The 12,854-nt window shown below is 39.8% G+C and overlaps 2 protein-coding genes across 2 annotated transcripts in view; one reads left to right on the top strand and one right to left on the bottom strand.

Annotated features, from left to right (window-relative positions):
* The window catches only part of DHX29 (DEAH (Asp-Glu-Ala-His) box polypeptide 29), a 28,110-nt gene extending 19,716 nt beyond the window's left edge, over positions 1-8,394 (bottom strand). Inside the window, exons 1-10 of the mRNA XM_014965060.1 lie at positions 8,210-8,394; positions 6,232-6,305; positions 5,334-5,447; positions 4,620-4,749; positions 4,097-4,236; positions 3,305-3,430; positions 2,734-2,860; positions 2,263-2,424; positions 1,514-1,679; positions 401-524 (exon numbers count right to left, since the gene is read on the bottom strand). Of these exons, the coding sequence (XP_014820546.1) occupies positions 401-524; positions 1,514-1,679; positions 2,263-2,424; positions 2,734-2,860; positions 3,305-3,430; positions 4,097-4,236; positions 4,620-4,749; positions 5,334-5,447; positions 6,232-6,305; positions 8,210-8,387 (1,341 nt within the window). The 5' untranslated portion in view covers positions 8,388-8,394. The remainder of the gene's footprint in view (positions 1-400; positions 525-1,513; positions 1,680-2,262; positions 2,425-2,733; positions 2,861-3,304; positions 3,431-4,096; positions 4,237-4,619; positions 4,750-5,333; positions 5,448-6,231; positions 6,306-8,209) is intronic.
* Positions 8,395-8,606: 212 nt separating this feature from the next.
* SKIV2L2 (superkiller viralicidic activity 2-like 2 (S. cerevisiae)) overlaps positions 8,607-12,854 on the top strand; it is a 47,091-nt gene continuing 42,843 nt past the window's right edge. Inside the window, exons 1-3 of the mRNA XM_014964995.1 lie at positions 8,607-8,954; positions 9,360-9,491; positions 11,111-11,177. Coding sequence (XP_014820481.1) covers positions 8,839-8,954; positions 9,360-9,491; positions 11,111-11,177 — 315 coding nt within the window. The 5' untranslated portion in view covers positions 8,607-8,838. The remainder of the gene's footprint in view (positions 8,955-9,359; positions 9,492-11,110; positions 11,178-12,854) is intronic.

The following is a 12,854-nucleotide window of genomic DNA, read 5'->3' as shown; positions in this document are numbered from 1 at the left end:
AAAAAAAAATATTTTATGTGCTACTTAGCAGTATCACTGACATTTTAAACGTAAATGAACTGAAGCGGCAAAAGATATGACAAAATGTTAAATAGGGAACTACTTCTAAATACAGAAGCTATGAAAACAGTAATATAAACATCAATGATACACTTTAATTTTCAACTGGCTTGCATTCTTTACAACACTGAAAGAATAATTTCACTATCAAAAAGTTTCCTCCCTGTATGCTCTAACACATATGCCTGCTTATAGATAAAAGCAAATGAACATACAATACAAAGAATGTAATGGCAAACACTTCATTATACTGTTTTTAGAATTCAACTATAAAAATTATAACAAACAAGTGCAGAGGCAGATTGCAGGATAAGAATAGTAATATTGGTGAAAATCTTACTTGTCCTTTGGTTAAATGATAGAGTGCCAAAGTAGCAGCAAGATGCTGTGCCTGCATGCTATCTTCTGTTACAATTGTAGGACACATTGTCATTACATCATCTGACGATTTTGTAATCCTGACCCTTAAAGACAAATTTATAAAGACATTTATCTTAAATTTTTGTTACCTATATAATAGCACATCTGTTAATGTTTTTGTTCAAAGCATAAGATTGAAATTCCAATAGAGAAACTAGGCTAGAGAAACTTAATGTTAGTCAATAATATTTTGTAAACAGAACCAGTCGATAAATTGAGTATCAGGAAGTTTTCAGCAGCAGATTCCAACAGGGAATTTGTTAATTTATTTTTTTTTTGCCCATTAACAAATGTCTTTATTTTCTTTAAAGCAGAAGTATTTGTACCATATAAATCATTATTAAGGACTAAATAAGTTGTTTGCGTGCTTGCAACTACTTAGCATAGATTGAGATGACAGTTAATGATCTACTGAAATGCAAATATTTGTTTAACAGTTAGGTAAGTCAGACCAGCAGATAAATTTCTCAGATTCTTAGGGGAACAGTATATTAGGAGCTTTTAACTTGGGCAAGACAACAGGTTCTTTTACTTAGTTCCTTCAAGAAGCACTACTTATTTGTATGTGTTAATATTCTATTTTATACTTCTATAATATAGACTCATTTTTCTAGAAGAAATTTAGAAATCACTGATACGGCGTTGTTTTAGTTACAAACTTACAGTAACTTTAATAAAATTTTCTAAATTCCACTTCATCTTAAACAATCTCCAAAGGTATTCCTATGCTTAAAGCCTATGATTTAATATATTACTTTGAATAAGAATATCAGTGGTACAGCTTTAAAAACTAACCCATCCTTTATATGGGATCATTCACTAGAGTCTCATTTTCAGTGGTAGCATCCAGTCTAAACATCACTTTTGCAGAGCTATTCAGAGTGAAATACCTCCCTGCTGGACTAAAATAGAGTTTGGGTTAAACACACTATATCCCTATAAATCTGGAAGAACATGACAGGACAGAAGTAGCCAGAATTTTATTTTTTACAAGAACCAAAAGAAAAATGTAAAGTTTATAGGAAATACATACCTACATTTCCAATATTTTCCAACCGGAACCTTTTCAAAACCAGGATTTGGGCTCTTGGGAAAATTCTTCCTGCACCAGTCAATCAAAAATTGTTTTGGAGATTTACCAGTCCAGCTTCGAGCACTATAATCAAAGTTTCTTACATCTAGCGGTTCTTTCTTTTTCACTATGAGAGCAAAAAGACATTTTAAGTCTCAATATTTGCTTTACATTCTTTTGATAGCCAGGAATGTTTTTACCTTTTCTTCAAATGTATTTTTACTAGAAACGGGTATTTTCTGAAATGTTTTGCAGACATACTGGTACTGATACAGGACAAAAATCCCTGATTTTGCCATGAAAGTACTTAGCATGAAATTAATTGCAGTATTCTGTTTGCTATATTTGATCACCCACCAATGTAAGAAGTCTTGCTTAAGTTTGGTTATTAGAAAATAATTTAAGTTTGAAGGTTTAAAATGCAAAGTTTAAGAAGATGATAGGGTGACAATGGAAACAACAACTAGCCCCACAATAAAAAAAAATAAAAATCAAAGTTCTAGATGTGACAGTATGGCAAAAATAGCTTTCAACATCATCTGCAAAAACAAATACAGATTCTTTAAAGTCAGCTTGGTAGTCCACCTGCTTTTCCCACAGTCAGAGCTCGATTACTCAGCACTGCAATGCAATACAACCTAGAAAAACAAGAACTAATAGTGGAAAATTGTGGTACACCTCAAGCTTGTACCAAACCACTTCCAACACACCTTTGTCTTCCTTTGCAGCACCATCAGGTTTTTCAAGCAAGCTCAAATTCAAAGGGGTTTCTTGAGGCTGAGGTGAGGGAGTTTTTTTCTTTTCATTTTGCTGTTGGTTTGAAATCTTTATAGCTGGATTAAATACTGGATGTTCTTCAAGTATTGCCATTTCTGTCAGAGAGAAAATACAACTCACAGCCAAGAGAATACAATTTACATCCATCAGTTGCTGAGCATGTATTCTTTAAAAAGAAAAGATTACTTGTATTAATTCATACTGAGCACTCAAAAACAGAAGTAGTGAAACTTTACTGACTTTTTTAGAATTTGACCCACATGGAAAGGACAGATTCAGGAGAGCCTGCAATTCACAGGGTGGCCTAAAAGTTGATGAAATCAATTTAACCTGACTCAGAGACTTACGTGCCTAACAAATACACAAATCACAAAATAAAACACACGTAATTTGTATAGCTCTACCTTGCTGAATTCTTCTTATTTTCTCCTGTGCTACTTTCTGGCCTTGCTTATCTTTGTCTTGCTTGGAGGTGCTTGCTTGTTCTTTTGCTTCTGAAAGCTTGGCAGCCAGATGTACATACCTCTCATTCTATTTTAAACAGAATTATCAATTACAAGTTGAATATTGTATGCTTGTCACTTTTAATGACCTTCATAAAAAAAAATGGGAGGGGTTTTGTCCTTTATACTGAGCTTACACAAAGAAGAAACAATTAGTTTTTACGTAACTAACAGTCAAAACCTCTCAGAATTTAATAGTCACTTTCCTAATGTCACCAAGATATGCTTCAAGAATTATTCCTTTCCAGCACAATGCATTCAGCATTTTGAGCTCAGTACAAAAAACATCGGAAAGAAAAAATAACTTAGATGTTTCAACACATTTACCCTTCAGCAACCTGCAAACGTATAAATAGACAACATAAAAAAACCTGTTCAATCTACAATTTTTAACAAATACATTCACCACTTGCAGGTGTACCAGACATTGCCAGTTTTTGAAAGACTTCCATGAAGTGTTATTCGATCTTACTGGGTCAAACTTTTCTTCATCTGCCTCTTTCACAGACTCATTCTTCTCTTCATCACTCTGCTGCTCAGCATATCGCAAAATCCATTCCTTCATACTCACTTCTTTCTCTTTCCCCGCTTTTGTATCCTAGAAAAGCAACCAAAATCAAAAATAATAATAACAGTAAGCAAAAATACCAATGCTTTTCTCTGTCAGTATTTAGGAACTACTACTTAATATTATATACATAATCTAAGTTATATGACGTAAATCAAGCAGGAAGCAAACTTCTCCAAGCAGGATAAACATTTCACAATATACTTACATAGATCTTAATACTTGCGTGATTATAACTGCTAAAAAAAACACTCTACAGATTAAAAAAATAATAGTAAAAAAAGCACTTTTGTGCAAAATCTTTTAGATTTCTAGGTTTAACATTCAATAACCACAGAAATCAAACTACTGCAAGTACAAAGGCAAACTTAAACCCACAAAAATACATAAAGAGCACCATCTGTACACAAATAGAATGAACTCATTCCAGGAGAAAATTAAGCTAGGCTGTACCACAAAAATGAACTATGAAGAGCCCCTCTATACTTCAAACATAAAAAAATAATCTTACCTTCATATAACCCTTCCACTGGAGTTAAAATAATGTGGATGACAATTATTAAGCATGCCACATTTTCAGAAGTTTTTCACATCAGCATTGGAAGTCTATGCAAATTCTGTATTTTAGAGAACTTCTTTTTCTATATGCCCCTCTTTCCCCCACCCCCCGAAATACAAGTTAATTTCTCAGATTACCTTAGTTTCAGGGACTTTTTCCTTCTTTTTGCTATCTACTACACGAGGTGGCGGTTCACGTGACACAGGAGAACAAAATTTTGCTCTAGGTTTCTGTTGCTGCTCTTCAAACTGCTGGCTAAAACCTTCAGGCAAGACATCTTTAAAATAAAAAAAGAACATGTCACAGATACATCAATATAATTACTGAAAGTCTTTTAAAGTGTGTTGAGAGCCAATGAGAAGAATATAAAGCTAAACCAGCATGCCTGAAATAAAATTAGCCTTTAGCACTTAGATAAGCCAGCGTTTGCTGGTTGGACTTCCATAAAACTAACAGTAGGAACAAGAAGTCTAAAAGACTTTAGATACTAAAAAAAAATATCCCAGAACCCATCAGCAGCACATCTAGGAAAGGAATGCTGTCATGACTACTGGTCTTAGTGAAAAATTATAATTACTACTATGAAACATTCCCATTCCAGACCATGTCCTATCACTCTTCTGTTAAAAACTATAGTCAATCCTCTGTCACCATACTCACCGTCAGGAAGGTTTAAACAAAGCCAATCAAGTGCAGAGTGAAGATCACCACCATACAAAAGTGTGTTTTTCATTGCTTCTTCAATATGCTCAGTCTTAAAAGAGAATCTTTGTAAAGCCATGTATACATCCTATAAGGAAAAAAGGCAGAAAATAATTGGATTTTATCTAGCAATCTAATACTGTCTTTTAAACTCCTATTTCCCACATATTGGGTAACTGGCATTAAATGGAGGTAAACAGCATAAATTAATGTATCAGAAGAGTGAGTAAAAAAAAAAAAAATCATGTTTTGCATACAGTTTATAATACTTGTTATTGAAATATGTATGTATATATATAAATAAAAATACCTTCCAGCCTCTGGACAAAATGTACATATTTTCTAGTTAGAAGATAAACCTACAATTTTCAAACTATATGAAACAAAAAAGTGTAGGAAACATAAATAATTCAGATTTAATTCAGATTAAGTTTTATTCCTCTATCCTGTCTGAAGACACTGATTTTACTTAATGAATACATAAAGATGTATCTTTGTTAACAGGCATACTTGTTGATTCCACTGATTAATCATTAATATAACTACTAGAAAGCATGCTACATTGGCTTGTATTGCACATAGAAGTATACTATGACACATGATAAAAATGACAAAAAATAAAGAATTTATTTTAAATAAACAATGGTCAGAGAACAACACTTTAAAACTCACCTGTAGTTTCTTCGCAGTAAGTCTTTTGGAAATGATTCCTTTATCATCGTTTTGTTTTTTATGGTCATTGATTACATCAATAATACGTTTCTCCAATTTACCATTTATCATCACCTGCACAGAGAAAATTAGTTGATACAAAGCAAAATATTACAAGTTCTTATTACATATCAATGCTTCTTATGGCTAAGGAAATAAGAATGCAGAAATCACTCTGCCATTCAAATCCCAACCTTTCCAGCTTTCCATAAGTGTGGTATGCAGTTCTTACAAAAGGGACACTTTTCTCTTTTTACTTTTGCAAGCTATATGCTTTTACTGGAAATAGAAGAGTTCATTTCTTATTGCAGAGAATGCCCATTTACATCTTCAAGAGAATTTAGTATGTCAAAGGAAACAACAACAAAAAAAATCTACCAGAAAGAACAAGGCCTTTCTCCTCTGCTTAAAAGAACTGGTATAAAATAATTTGATCATCAAGATACAATCTGTGACACTCTCCTTCCTTGCTGGCTTAAAAAAAAATAATTTTAGTATTTTTAACACTTCTAAAACATGAACCAAGTTTTGATTGCTACTGAGGTTGTGGTATAAAACCCATATTCTTCCCCTGACTGGAAGAACACACATGCATGGCATGTAACATAACTCTTAGTAGTCCTGCATGCAATGTATCATTTGTTACTTAAAAAAAAAAAAATAGACACTCTCCAGCCCTGTTAGTTTACACCTAGTTTTAAAGTCCACTCAAAATCCCAAACATATTAAGCTCAAGATTGTCTAATACATGAATACAGTTTACCTGCATAACATAATACTGAAGAAGAGCTGAAGAAATATTTATTCAGCTGAAAAGAGTATGAAAACTAAAGTTGTTTTATCTAAAGAAGATACTCACCTTAAGAACGGATTTATCTAGATTTGCGGCAGCACTGGAATCTGTTGTTGAACTAAAACTGTAAGTTTTCGGACCTGCAAATTGAAAAACCCATCAATTACATAAGCAGAACACAGAGAACATTGCTTACACTAGCCAAAGCAGACCAAGTATAACACAGGTTAGCGCAAGAAAATACTACACTAATTTGCCAGAAACAGACAAGCACACGAGAATAATCAACAGTACAGAAAGGCCCTCGAACAAGGAATAGCGAAGAAGGGTCTGACTCTCAGTAGACAAAATATAAGATTTCAGGTGGTACAGCAAGAGGAAATGGGATTGACTGTTCACTCTCTCTCAGCACTGGAGCAAGGAGTGCCAAGTAGGGAAGCCCATGGCAAGTTTGAAACCAGTAAGACTGTCTTTTCTTACTATGAAGTGCATAGCTATGTAACTGAACTCTTTGCCGTTAAAGTGTGGATATTAGGTGTTTATCAAAGTCCAAGGGCAGACAGGATAGCTTTGTAGTAAAGAAAGGAATAATTTGGGATGGCATTGAAAAAAAGTTGCATCTGGCTTAGGAAGACCTTACAACACAACTGGTGGAGGATGTTAGAGCACCCTACACAGTATCACCACATGTCCAACCTATTCTTACCTAAGTACCTGCTTTTGGCCCTTATGTAGGAGAGGGAACTAGGTTACAGAGCCTTTTGATCTCATCTGCTATGGTCATTCTTAACTGCTTTTCATTTACCAGCTGTTAGAAAAATACTAAAATACAAAAGCTATTTATTGTCATTAGAATGTCAACACACAGCTTGCTGTTGGATTCTGTTTTTTTTTTTTCAGAACACATATACTGTTTCTGGTACTGCAGAGATATAAAGAAACTGAGCAACCTCACAGCTTTCACCACTGGGTAAGGCTGTATACCACTCAGAGCGAGCAGCACTGTGCTTTGGGAGGCACAGCTACCTCCCAGCTCCTCACCTTGCCAGTTCATCTGTGCTGCACTGCCTGCAGAGAGGCTCTAGGAGAGCCCATTTTAAGATGAGGACCGGGTGTAAGTAACTGCATTTCAGCAAAAAAGCATGTCACCTCTGGTCAGGAGCTAAAAAGACCAGTTAGCCCTCATGAGCTAACCACTAGCACTTACTGGTAAGCTGTGCAAGTACACAATATTTAGACTACGCTAACTTACTTTTCACTTACACTGACTTACTTGCCACCACAGCAGACAACCTAGGAGAGAAGCAGAATAGTTTCTAAAGAAGACTGAGCACCAATGTGTTGGAGGAGCGGGAGACACAGTAAATGTTAACCAGAGCCCAAATTTGTAAAAGCAGAGGATGTTCAGAAAGTTTAAGTCAACAAATTACAAGACTTTGTCTTAAGAAGTTGGAATTTCAGATGGCCTGACCATTGCATAATTTGCAACACAAGCTGGTGTAAAGTATCTGAGATACTATTTCTAGCAAAGCTGGTTTATTGAAAACAGGCATCTGCAGAATACTAGTTTTTCAGGCTGCACCCAAAGCAGTCATCCCTCAGCTCATCCAACACTGCTGCACATTACACTGGTTTTGAGCACGAGTGAAATGAACACAGTGAACACCCACAAGAGAAGTGCATTACTGGGGAAATGCCACAACACCACTTGCTCCACAAAAGCCGCCTATAATGTTAATGACAGATTTTTCCTTCCCCACAAGGCTCATCTACTCAGGGACACCCCAAGAAGCGAGAGAGGCTCAAGCCAGGCCTGACCAGCCCCATGTCAGAGGGATTTAAGGTGCCTTTTCAAATAACGCCGGGCCTCCCTCCAACACGCCCAAGCCCCCAGGCGGAGGCGGGCCGCGGCCTCAGGGGCTCCCTCCCTGCGCTCCCGGACACCCCTCAGCCGCTTAGACCCCACACCCCTCCTCCCTCCCTCCTGCACGGCCGCCCCCAGGCCTCGCCGCCCGGGGCCGCCTCAGGCCGCAGGCCCCGCTACCTTGCTTGACACGCGGTTCCTTGGAGACGGGCGGCGGCCGCGGCGCCGCTCGGCTGCCCGCCTCCGCGGCAGCAGCAGCTCCAGCCTCCGCAGCGGCCCGGGCCCGCGCGGCGGCGGTGGCAGCGGAGGCGGTGTGGGCCGCGCTGCCCGCCCGCTGCTTCTTGTTGCGGCCGCCCATGACACCCCCTGCCCGCAGCGGAACCGGCCTGCCCTTCTACATCCGGGCACCCCCGCTTGGCACCGCCCTCTTGGGCTATTCCCATTGGCCAGCGCTTCCCGCTTGGCACCGCCCTCCGCTTCTTATTGGCCTGAGGGATAGCGCGTAACCCCGCCGCTGCCAGCCCTCCTACGCCTTGAGGGAATCAGCTTCCGGGGTAAGGGCTACCTCCGGCCGCGCGTGGTTGTGGGGAGGTGTCGCGCGTGGGTGGCTGCGAGCTGAGGGAGGCCGGCCGTACCCCAGTGGCGGAGGGGTGGGACCGAGACCGGGCCGTGCGTAGGGCTCCCGGCGCCTGAGGGCGGTGGGGTCTCTGTTTCTCTGCGGGGTGCAGCGCCGGAGATAGGGGCGGCGGGGATCCGGTCGGGTAGGGGCAGGCCTTCCCGCGCCAGGCGGTGTGGGACCAGCGGGGAAGATGGCGGACGCTTTTGGTGACGAGCTCTTCAGCGTGTTTGAGGAAGACCCGGCCGCCGCCGCCTCCGGCGCCAAGAAGAGCAAGGCGGGCGGCACCGAGGGCGCCAAGAAACCGGGGTGAGGGCTCGATGGGGGCCGGGGAAGTAAGGCTGAGGGTGCTCTGGCGGCTGAGGTTCGGGCCGCACCACTGAGCCCGCTTTCTGCTAGCTTGTTGGAGCTACTGGACCTCCTTGGGACCGGGGAGTCGGTGCAGCATAAAGGGACACTCTTTCCTGGGACCCCTGGCCCTGGAGCTGTAGCCAGCCCTGGTACAGTGGGCAATGGGGAATGCATGGACCTGGAAGCACGCTTAGCTGGGAAGTGTTTTGAAAACCCACAGTGATTTTTGTGTGTGGACTTCAGTGGGTCGTGCTCTAAGTGCAGTGTGATCACTGTTGTCTGTAGGACACCTGATTTCTTTTCTGAAAATACGTACATAAAAGAGGCAAACTTTAATTTTTTTTTTTACTATTTATGTTGCAGAAAACGGTTGGAGGAAAAACCTTCAGTAGCAGCAACAGGGAAGACCAAAAGGGAGGTTGAGGTTGATAGTACTAAAGATGTTGTTACAGGAAAGAAGCCAAAATTGGAAGATGTTGGATCAGAAGATGCTAAGTAAGTGCCTGGCTTAATGTGTAAGAAAAATCATAGTAACACATACTAGCGATATGCTAGTTGTGAATAGTCAATGTAAGTGGCTTTGCAGTGTTTTCATTTAAAGATGAATTTGCATATGAAGTTCATTTTCCATTTTATATATAAATGAGGTGATGCAATCTCTCTATGCTCTTCCACTTCTGGGCCTTCAGCTTGGTCCACAACAAAGTTATCTGACCTTGGCTGTTACAGCAGTAAGTGAGGAGTAAATGAGGAGCCTTGCTGCATACCCTCTTGATATTACCTATAAACATCAGGCCTTATCTCTGCTAGAAGCAGCGATTATGCCATTAATTTCTGAGAGCAAGTTAGTTAGAAGAGACTTAACAAAAAGTGAAATTACTGCACAGAAAGTTGGCTCAGTATTACCTCATACCAGGACAGGAAGCATGTAAGATCACATTTGCAGCCTATATTTGGAATCTTAAGTACAGACATGCTTTTAAATTTGAGCACAAATGGCAGCTATTTGATGTGGAGAGCGGGGTATGTATGGACGGCTGGGGAGATAAGGCAGCTGAAGGAAAGACAGAATGCTGTTTCTTCATGTCTCTCCCTGTCCCTTTCCAGAACTTAATGACAAGTGTTATGAGGAGTTTTAAAAACAGATTGAAGGGATAGAGTCGGCAGCTTAGTGTGTCTTACGAGATTCTTAGAAAGTTTATACTGGTTCAGAAAATGATTAGAAGAGTTCATGAAATGAAAATCCAGAGCTGCTAAATGCAGGTGTGTACCTCCTAGTTCAAGATGTAGAAGACTCTACTACAGAATTAAAACTATGTGATTGCTGTGTTCCTATACTTTTTTCTGGGTGTGATGTATTATTGACTTCTGTTAGACAAAATTCTGGTCTGGATTGTCACTTGGTTTTATGTGGCAATTTTTTCTTAAGTTCAGGGGGTAAGATATTCTGTGAGAAAGTCATGAGAAGACTTCTCGGAACACTGTAAACAAAGGGTAGATGTGAAGAAGCAAAACAGAACCAGAGTCAACATTTTAAGTCAGTTTCCGTTTTAGTGGTCTCAGTAGAACTTATATTTGCCCACAGTAGCTTACTAAGTATGTTAAAACTGTCAGAAAAACCCACCATGTTATGCAGTGAGACACTGCCATGTTCTTGTGGCCGTGAGAGAAGGGACTGTTAAAGAAAAGAGGGGTCTCGTCTTCAGGCAGCTGCTTGGGGTGCATCAGGTTGCTGTTGTATGGTGTCATGATTAATAGCAGGAATACAGGTTTTGAATTTTGCTTTGTTGCATATTGAAAAAAAGTCCCCATTTAATCAGAAAACTTGATGTGAACGAGTATGATCCAAGTTGCTGTTGTGTGGTGCAAGTTTTAAAGGTGTTAGAAATCCTAAAGCCAGTAGCTAAAGTAGATTTATACAGTAGCAGAATTCTAACACGTAAAAGTATTCATAATCCTGGTAGTAGTCTCTGCCAACTGTCCATTTCAAGTTTGTGCATCCTTTTTTGAATGTTGCAGTTAAAGTTGAGGTGCAGTTCGTTATTTTTGCATTTATAAAGAAAACATGATTTCGAAATACCTTTTGGCAATGCTAACTCGTGTAATTAATTCAGTCTGGCAGAGCTGATGCCTCAGGTGAAGGTGCAAGCCGTGGAGACTGTTGAAGGTTGTACACATGAGGTGAGTGCAGTGAAAAAACACATGAAAAATACAGGCTTGTTTCATAGAATTGCATGTAATGCTGCTAGCATAATAATATTGTTTATTGTGGTTGTACTTTTATCATAGAACCATAGAGTCATTTAGATTGGCAAAGATCTTTAGGGTCATTGAGTACAGCTGTAAACCTAACACTGCCAAGTCCACCACTCCAGCCTCCTTTCAGGTAATTGTAGAAAGGATAGGGTCTCCCCTCAGCCTCCTTTTCTCCAGACTAAACAATCCGAGTTCCCTCAGCAGCTCCTTGTAAGACTTGTGCTCTAGACCCCTCACCAGCTCTTCTCTGGACTCGCTCCAGCACCTCAATGTCTTTCTTGTAGTGAGGGGCCCAAAACTGAACAGTGTTTCAGGTGCAGCATCACCAGTGCCGAGTACAAGGGGATGATCATTTCCCTAGTCCTGCTCGTGACACTATTTCTGATACAAGCCAGGATACCATTGGCCTTCTTGGCCACCTGGGCACACTGCTGGCTCATACTCGGCCAGCAGTCAACCAGCACCCCCAGGTCCTTTTCCACTGGGCAGCTCTCCAGCCACTCTTCCCCCAGCCTGTGGCGCTGCAGGGGGTTGTTGTGACCCAAGTGCAGGACCCAGCACTTGGCCTTGTTGAACCTCATCCCATTGGCCTTGGCCCATTGATCCAGCCTGTCCAGATCCCTCTGCAAAGTCTTCCTACCCTCAAGCAGATATATTACTTCATATTTTTAAGGTAGAATAGGCCTGTAAAGAGATGAAGTCTGTATTTGGCATTGAGCTTGCACAAAATGCACTAGAAAAATCAATAGGATGTCTTACCAGAAGCAGTTTGAATTACACATGCAATAAAATGAGTGACCGTGAAAGCCTCAGTTATAATGTTGACAGGTTTCTATATTTGAAAGGTACCAAGCACATTCTGAGTACTGTTGTTTTGGAGGAATACCCCTTGCTTGTTAAAATAGCTTTGTGTTCATAGTGTGATCTAAGTGGGCATTGAAGTAGTTTGCTGTTCTGGCTCAAAAATTAAAGGCTTTCTTGTAAGGCTCATTACTGTTTTGGTAAAAAGGGAAAAAAAAAATGTGTAAAAGGAAAATAATGAAAACTGCCCATTTTCAAATTGTGTTAATAGACATAAATGCAATTTAAAATATGAAAAATCAGAAGTATTAATGCTGATGTATTTTTTTTTAAATTGTCCTTCATCCAGAGATGTCAGAGTTTCTGTGAGAATTAAATACGTAAATTTTAACTTCCTAATACTTTTATGCTCATTTTCTTTTCTGTGCTGTCATCCAGAAGTAGCTCAAATTAATTAGGGTCACATTCAAGGACCCTGCATGATTAGACCTTTGTAATGAAGGAATGGTATATACAGTTGATGATACAGTTTTTAAAGCCCACGAATCTGTACAGTCTTTGTTATCTTGAGATGTCTGATAGAAGTTTGCCATCCCACAGTAACTGAAGGGAGCTTAAATTTTTAGTACAAATGAGTGTTAGATGTTGGCCAGGAACAGGAACTTTACCTCTATAAATAGATTATCCTTGTAAAGGGAGTCTTAGCAATGTGAACTGAGTAATCGGTTCTAATATCCATTGGCCAGAAGCCCTAACTGTGTCTTGTCCTGAAGAGCTAATGTTCCAAGGCAGGTGAAGGTG

Source organism: Calidris pugnax, unplaced genomic scaffold (assembly GCF_001431845.1).
Source record: "Calidris pugnax isolate Ruff unplaced genomic scaffold, ASM143184v1 scaffold273, whole genome shotgun sequence".
In the NCBI taxonomy this organism is placed as follows: domain Eukaryota; kingdom Metazoa; phylum Chordata; class Aves; order Charadriiformes; family Scolopacidae; genus Calidris; species Calidris pugnax.
Note: the sequence above shows the minus strand (reverse complement) of the source record. Positions and strands in the feature narration are given on the sequence as shown.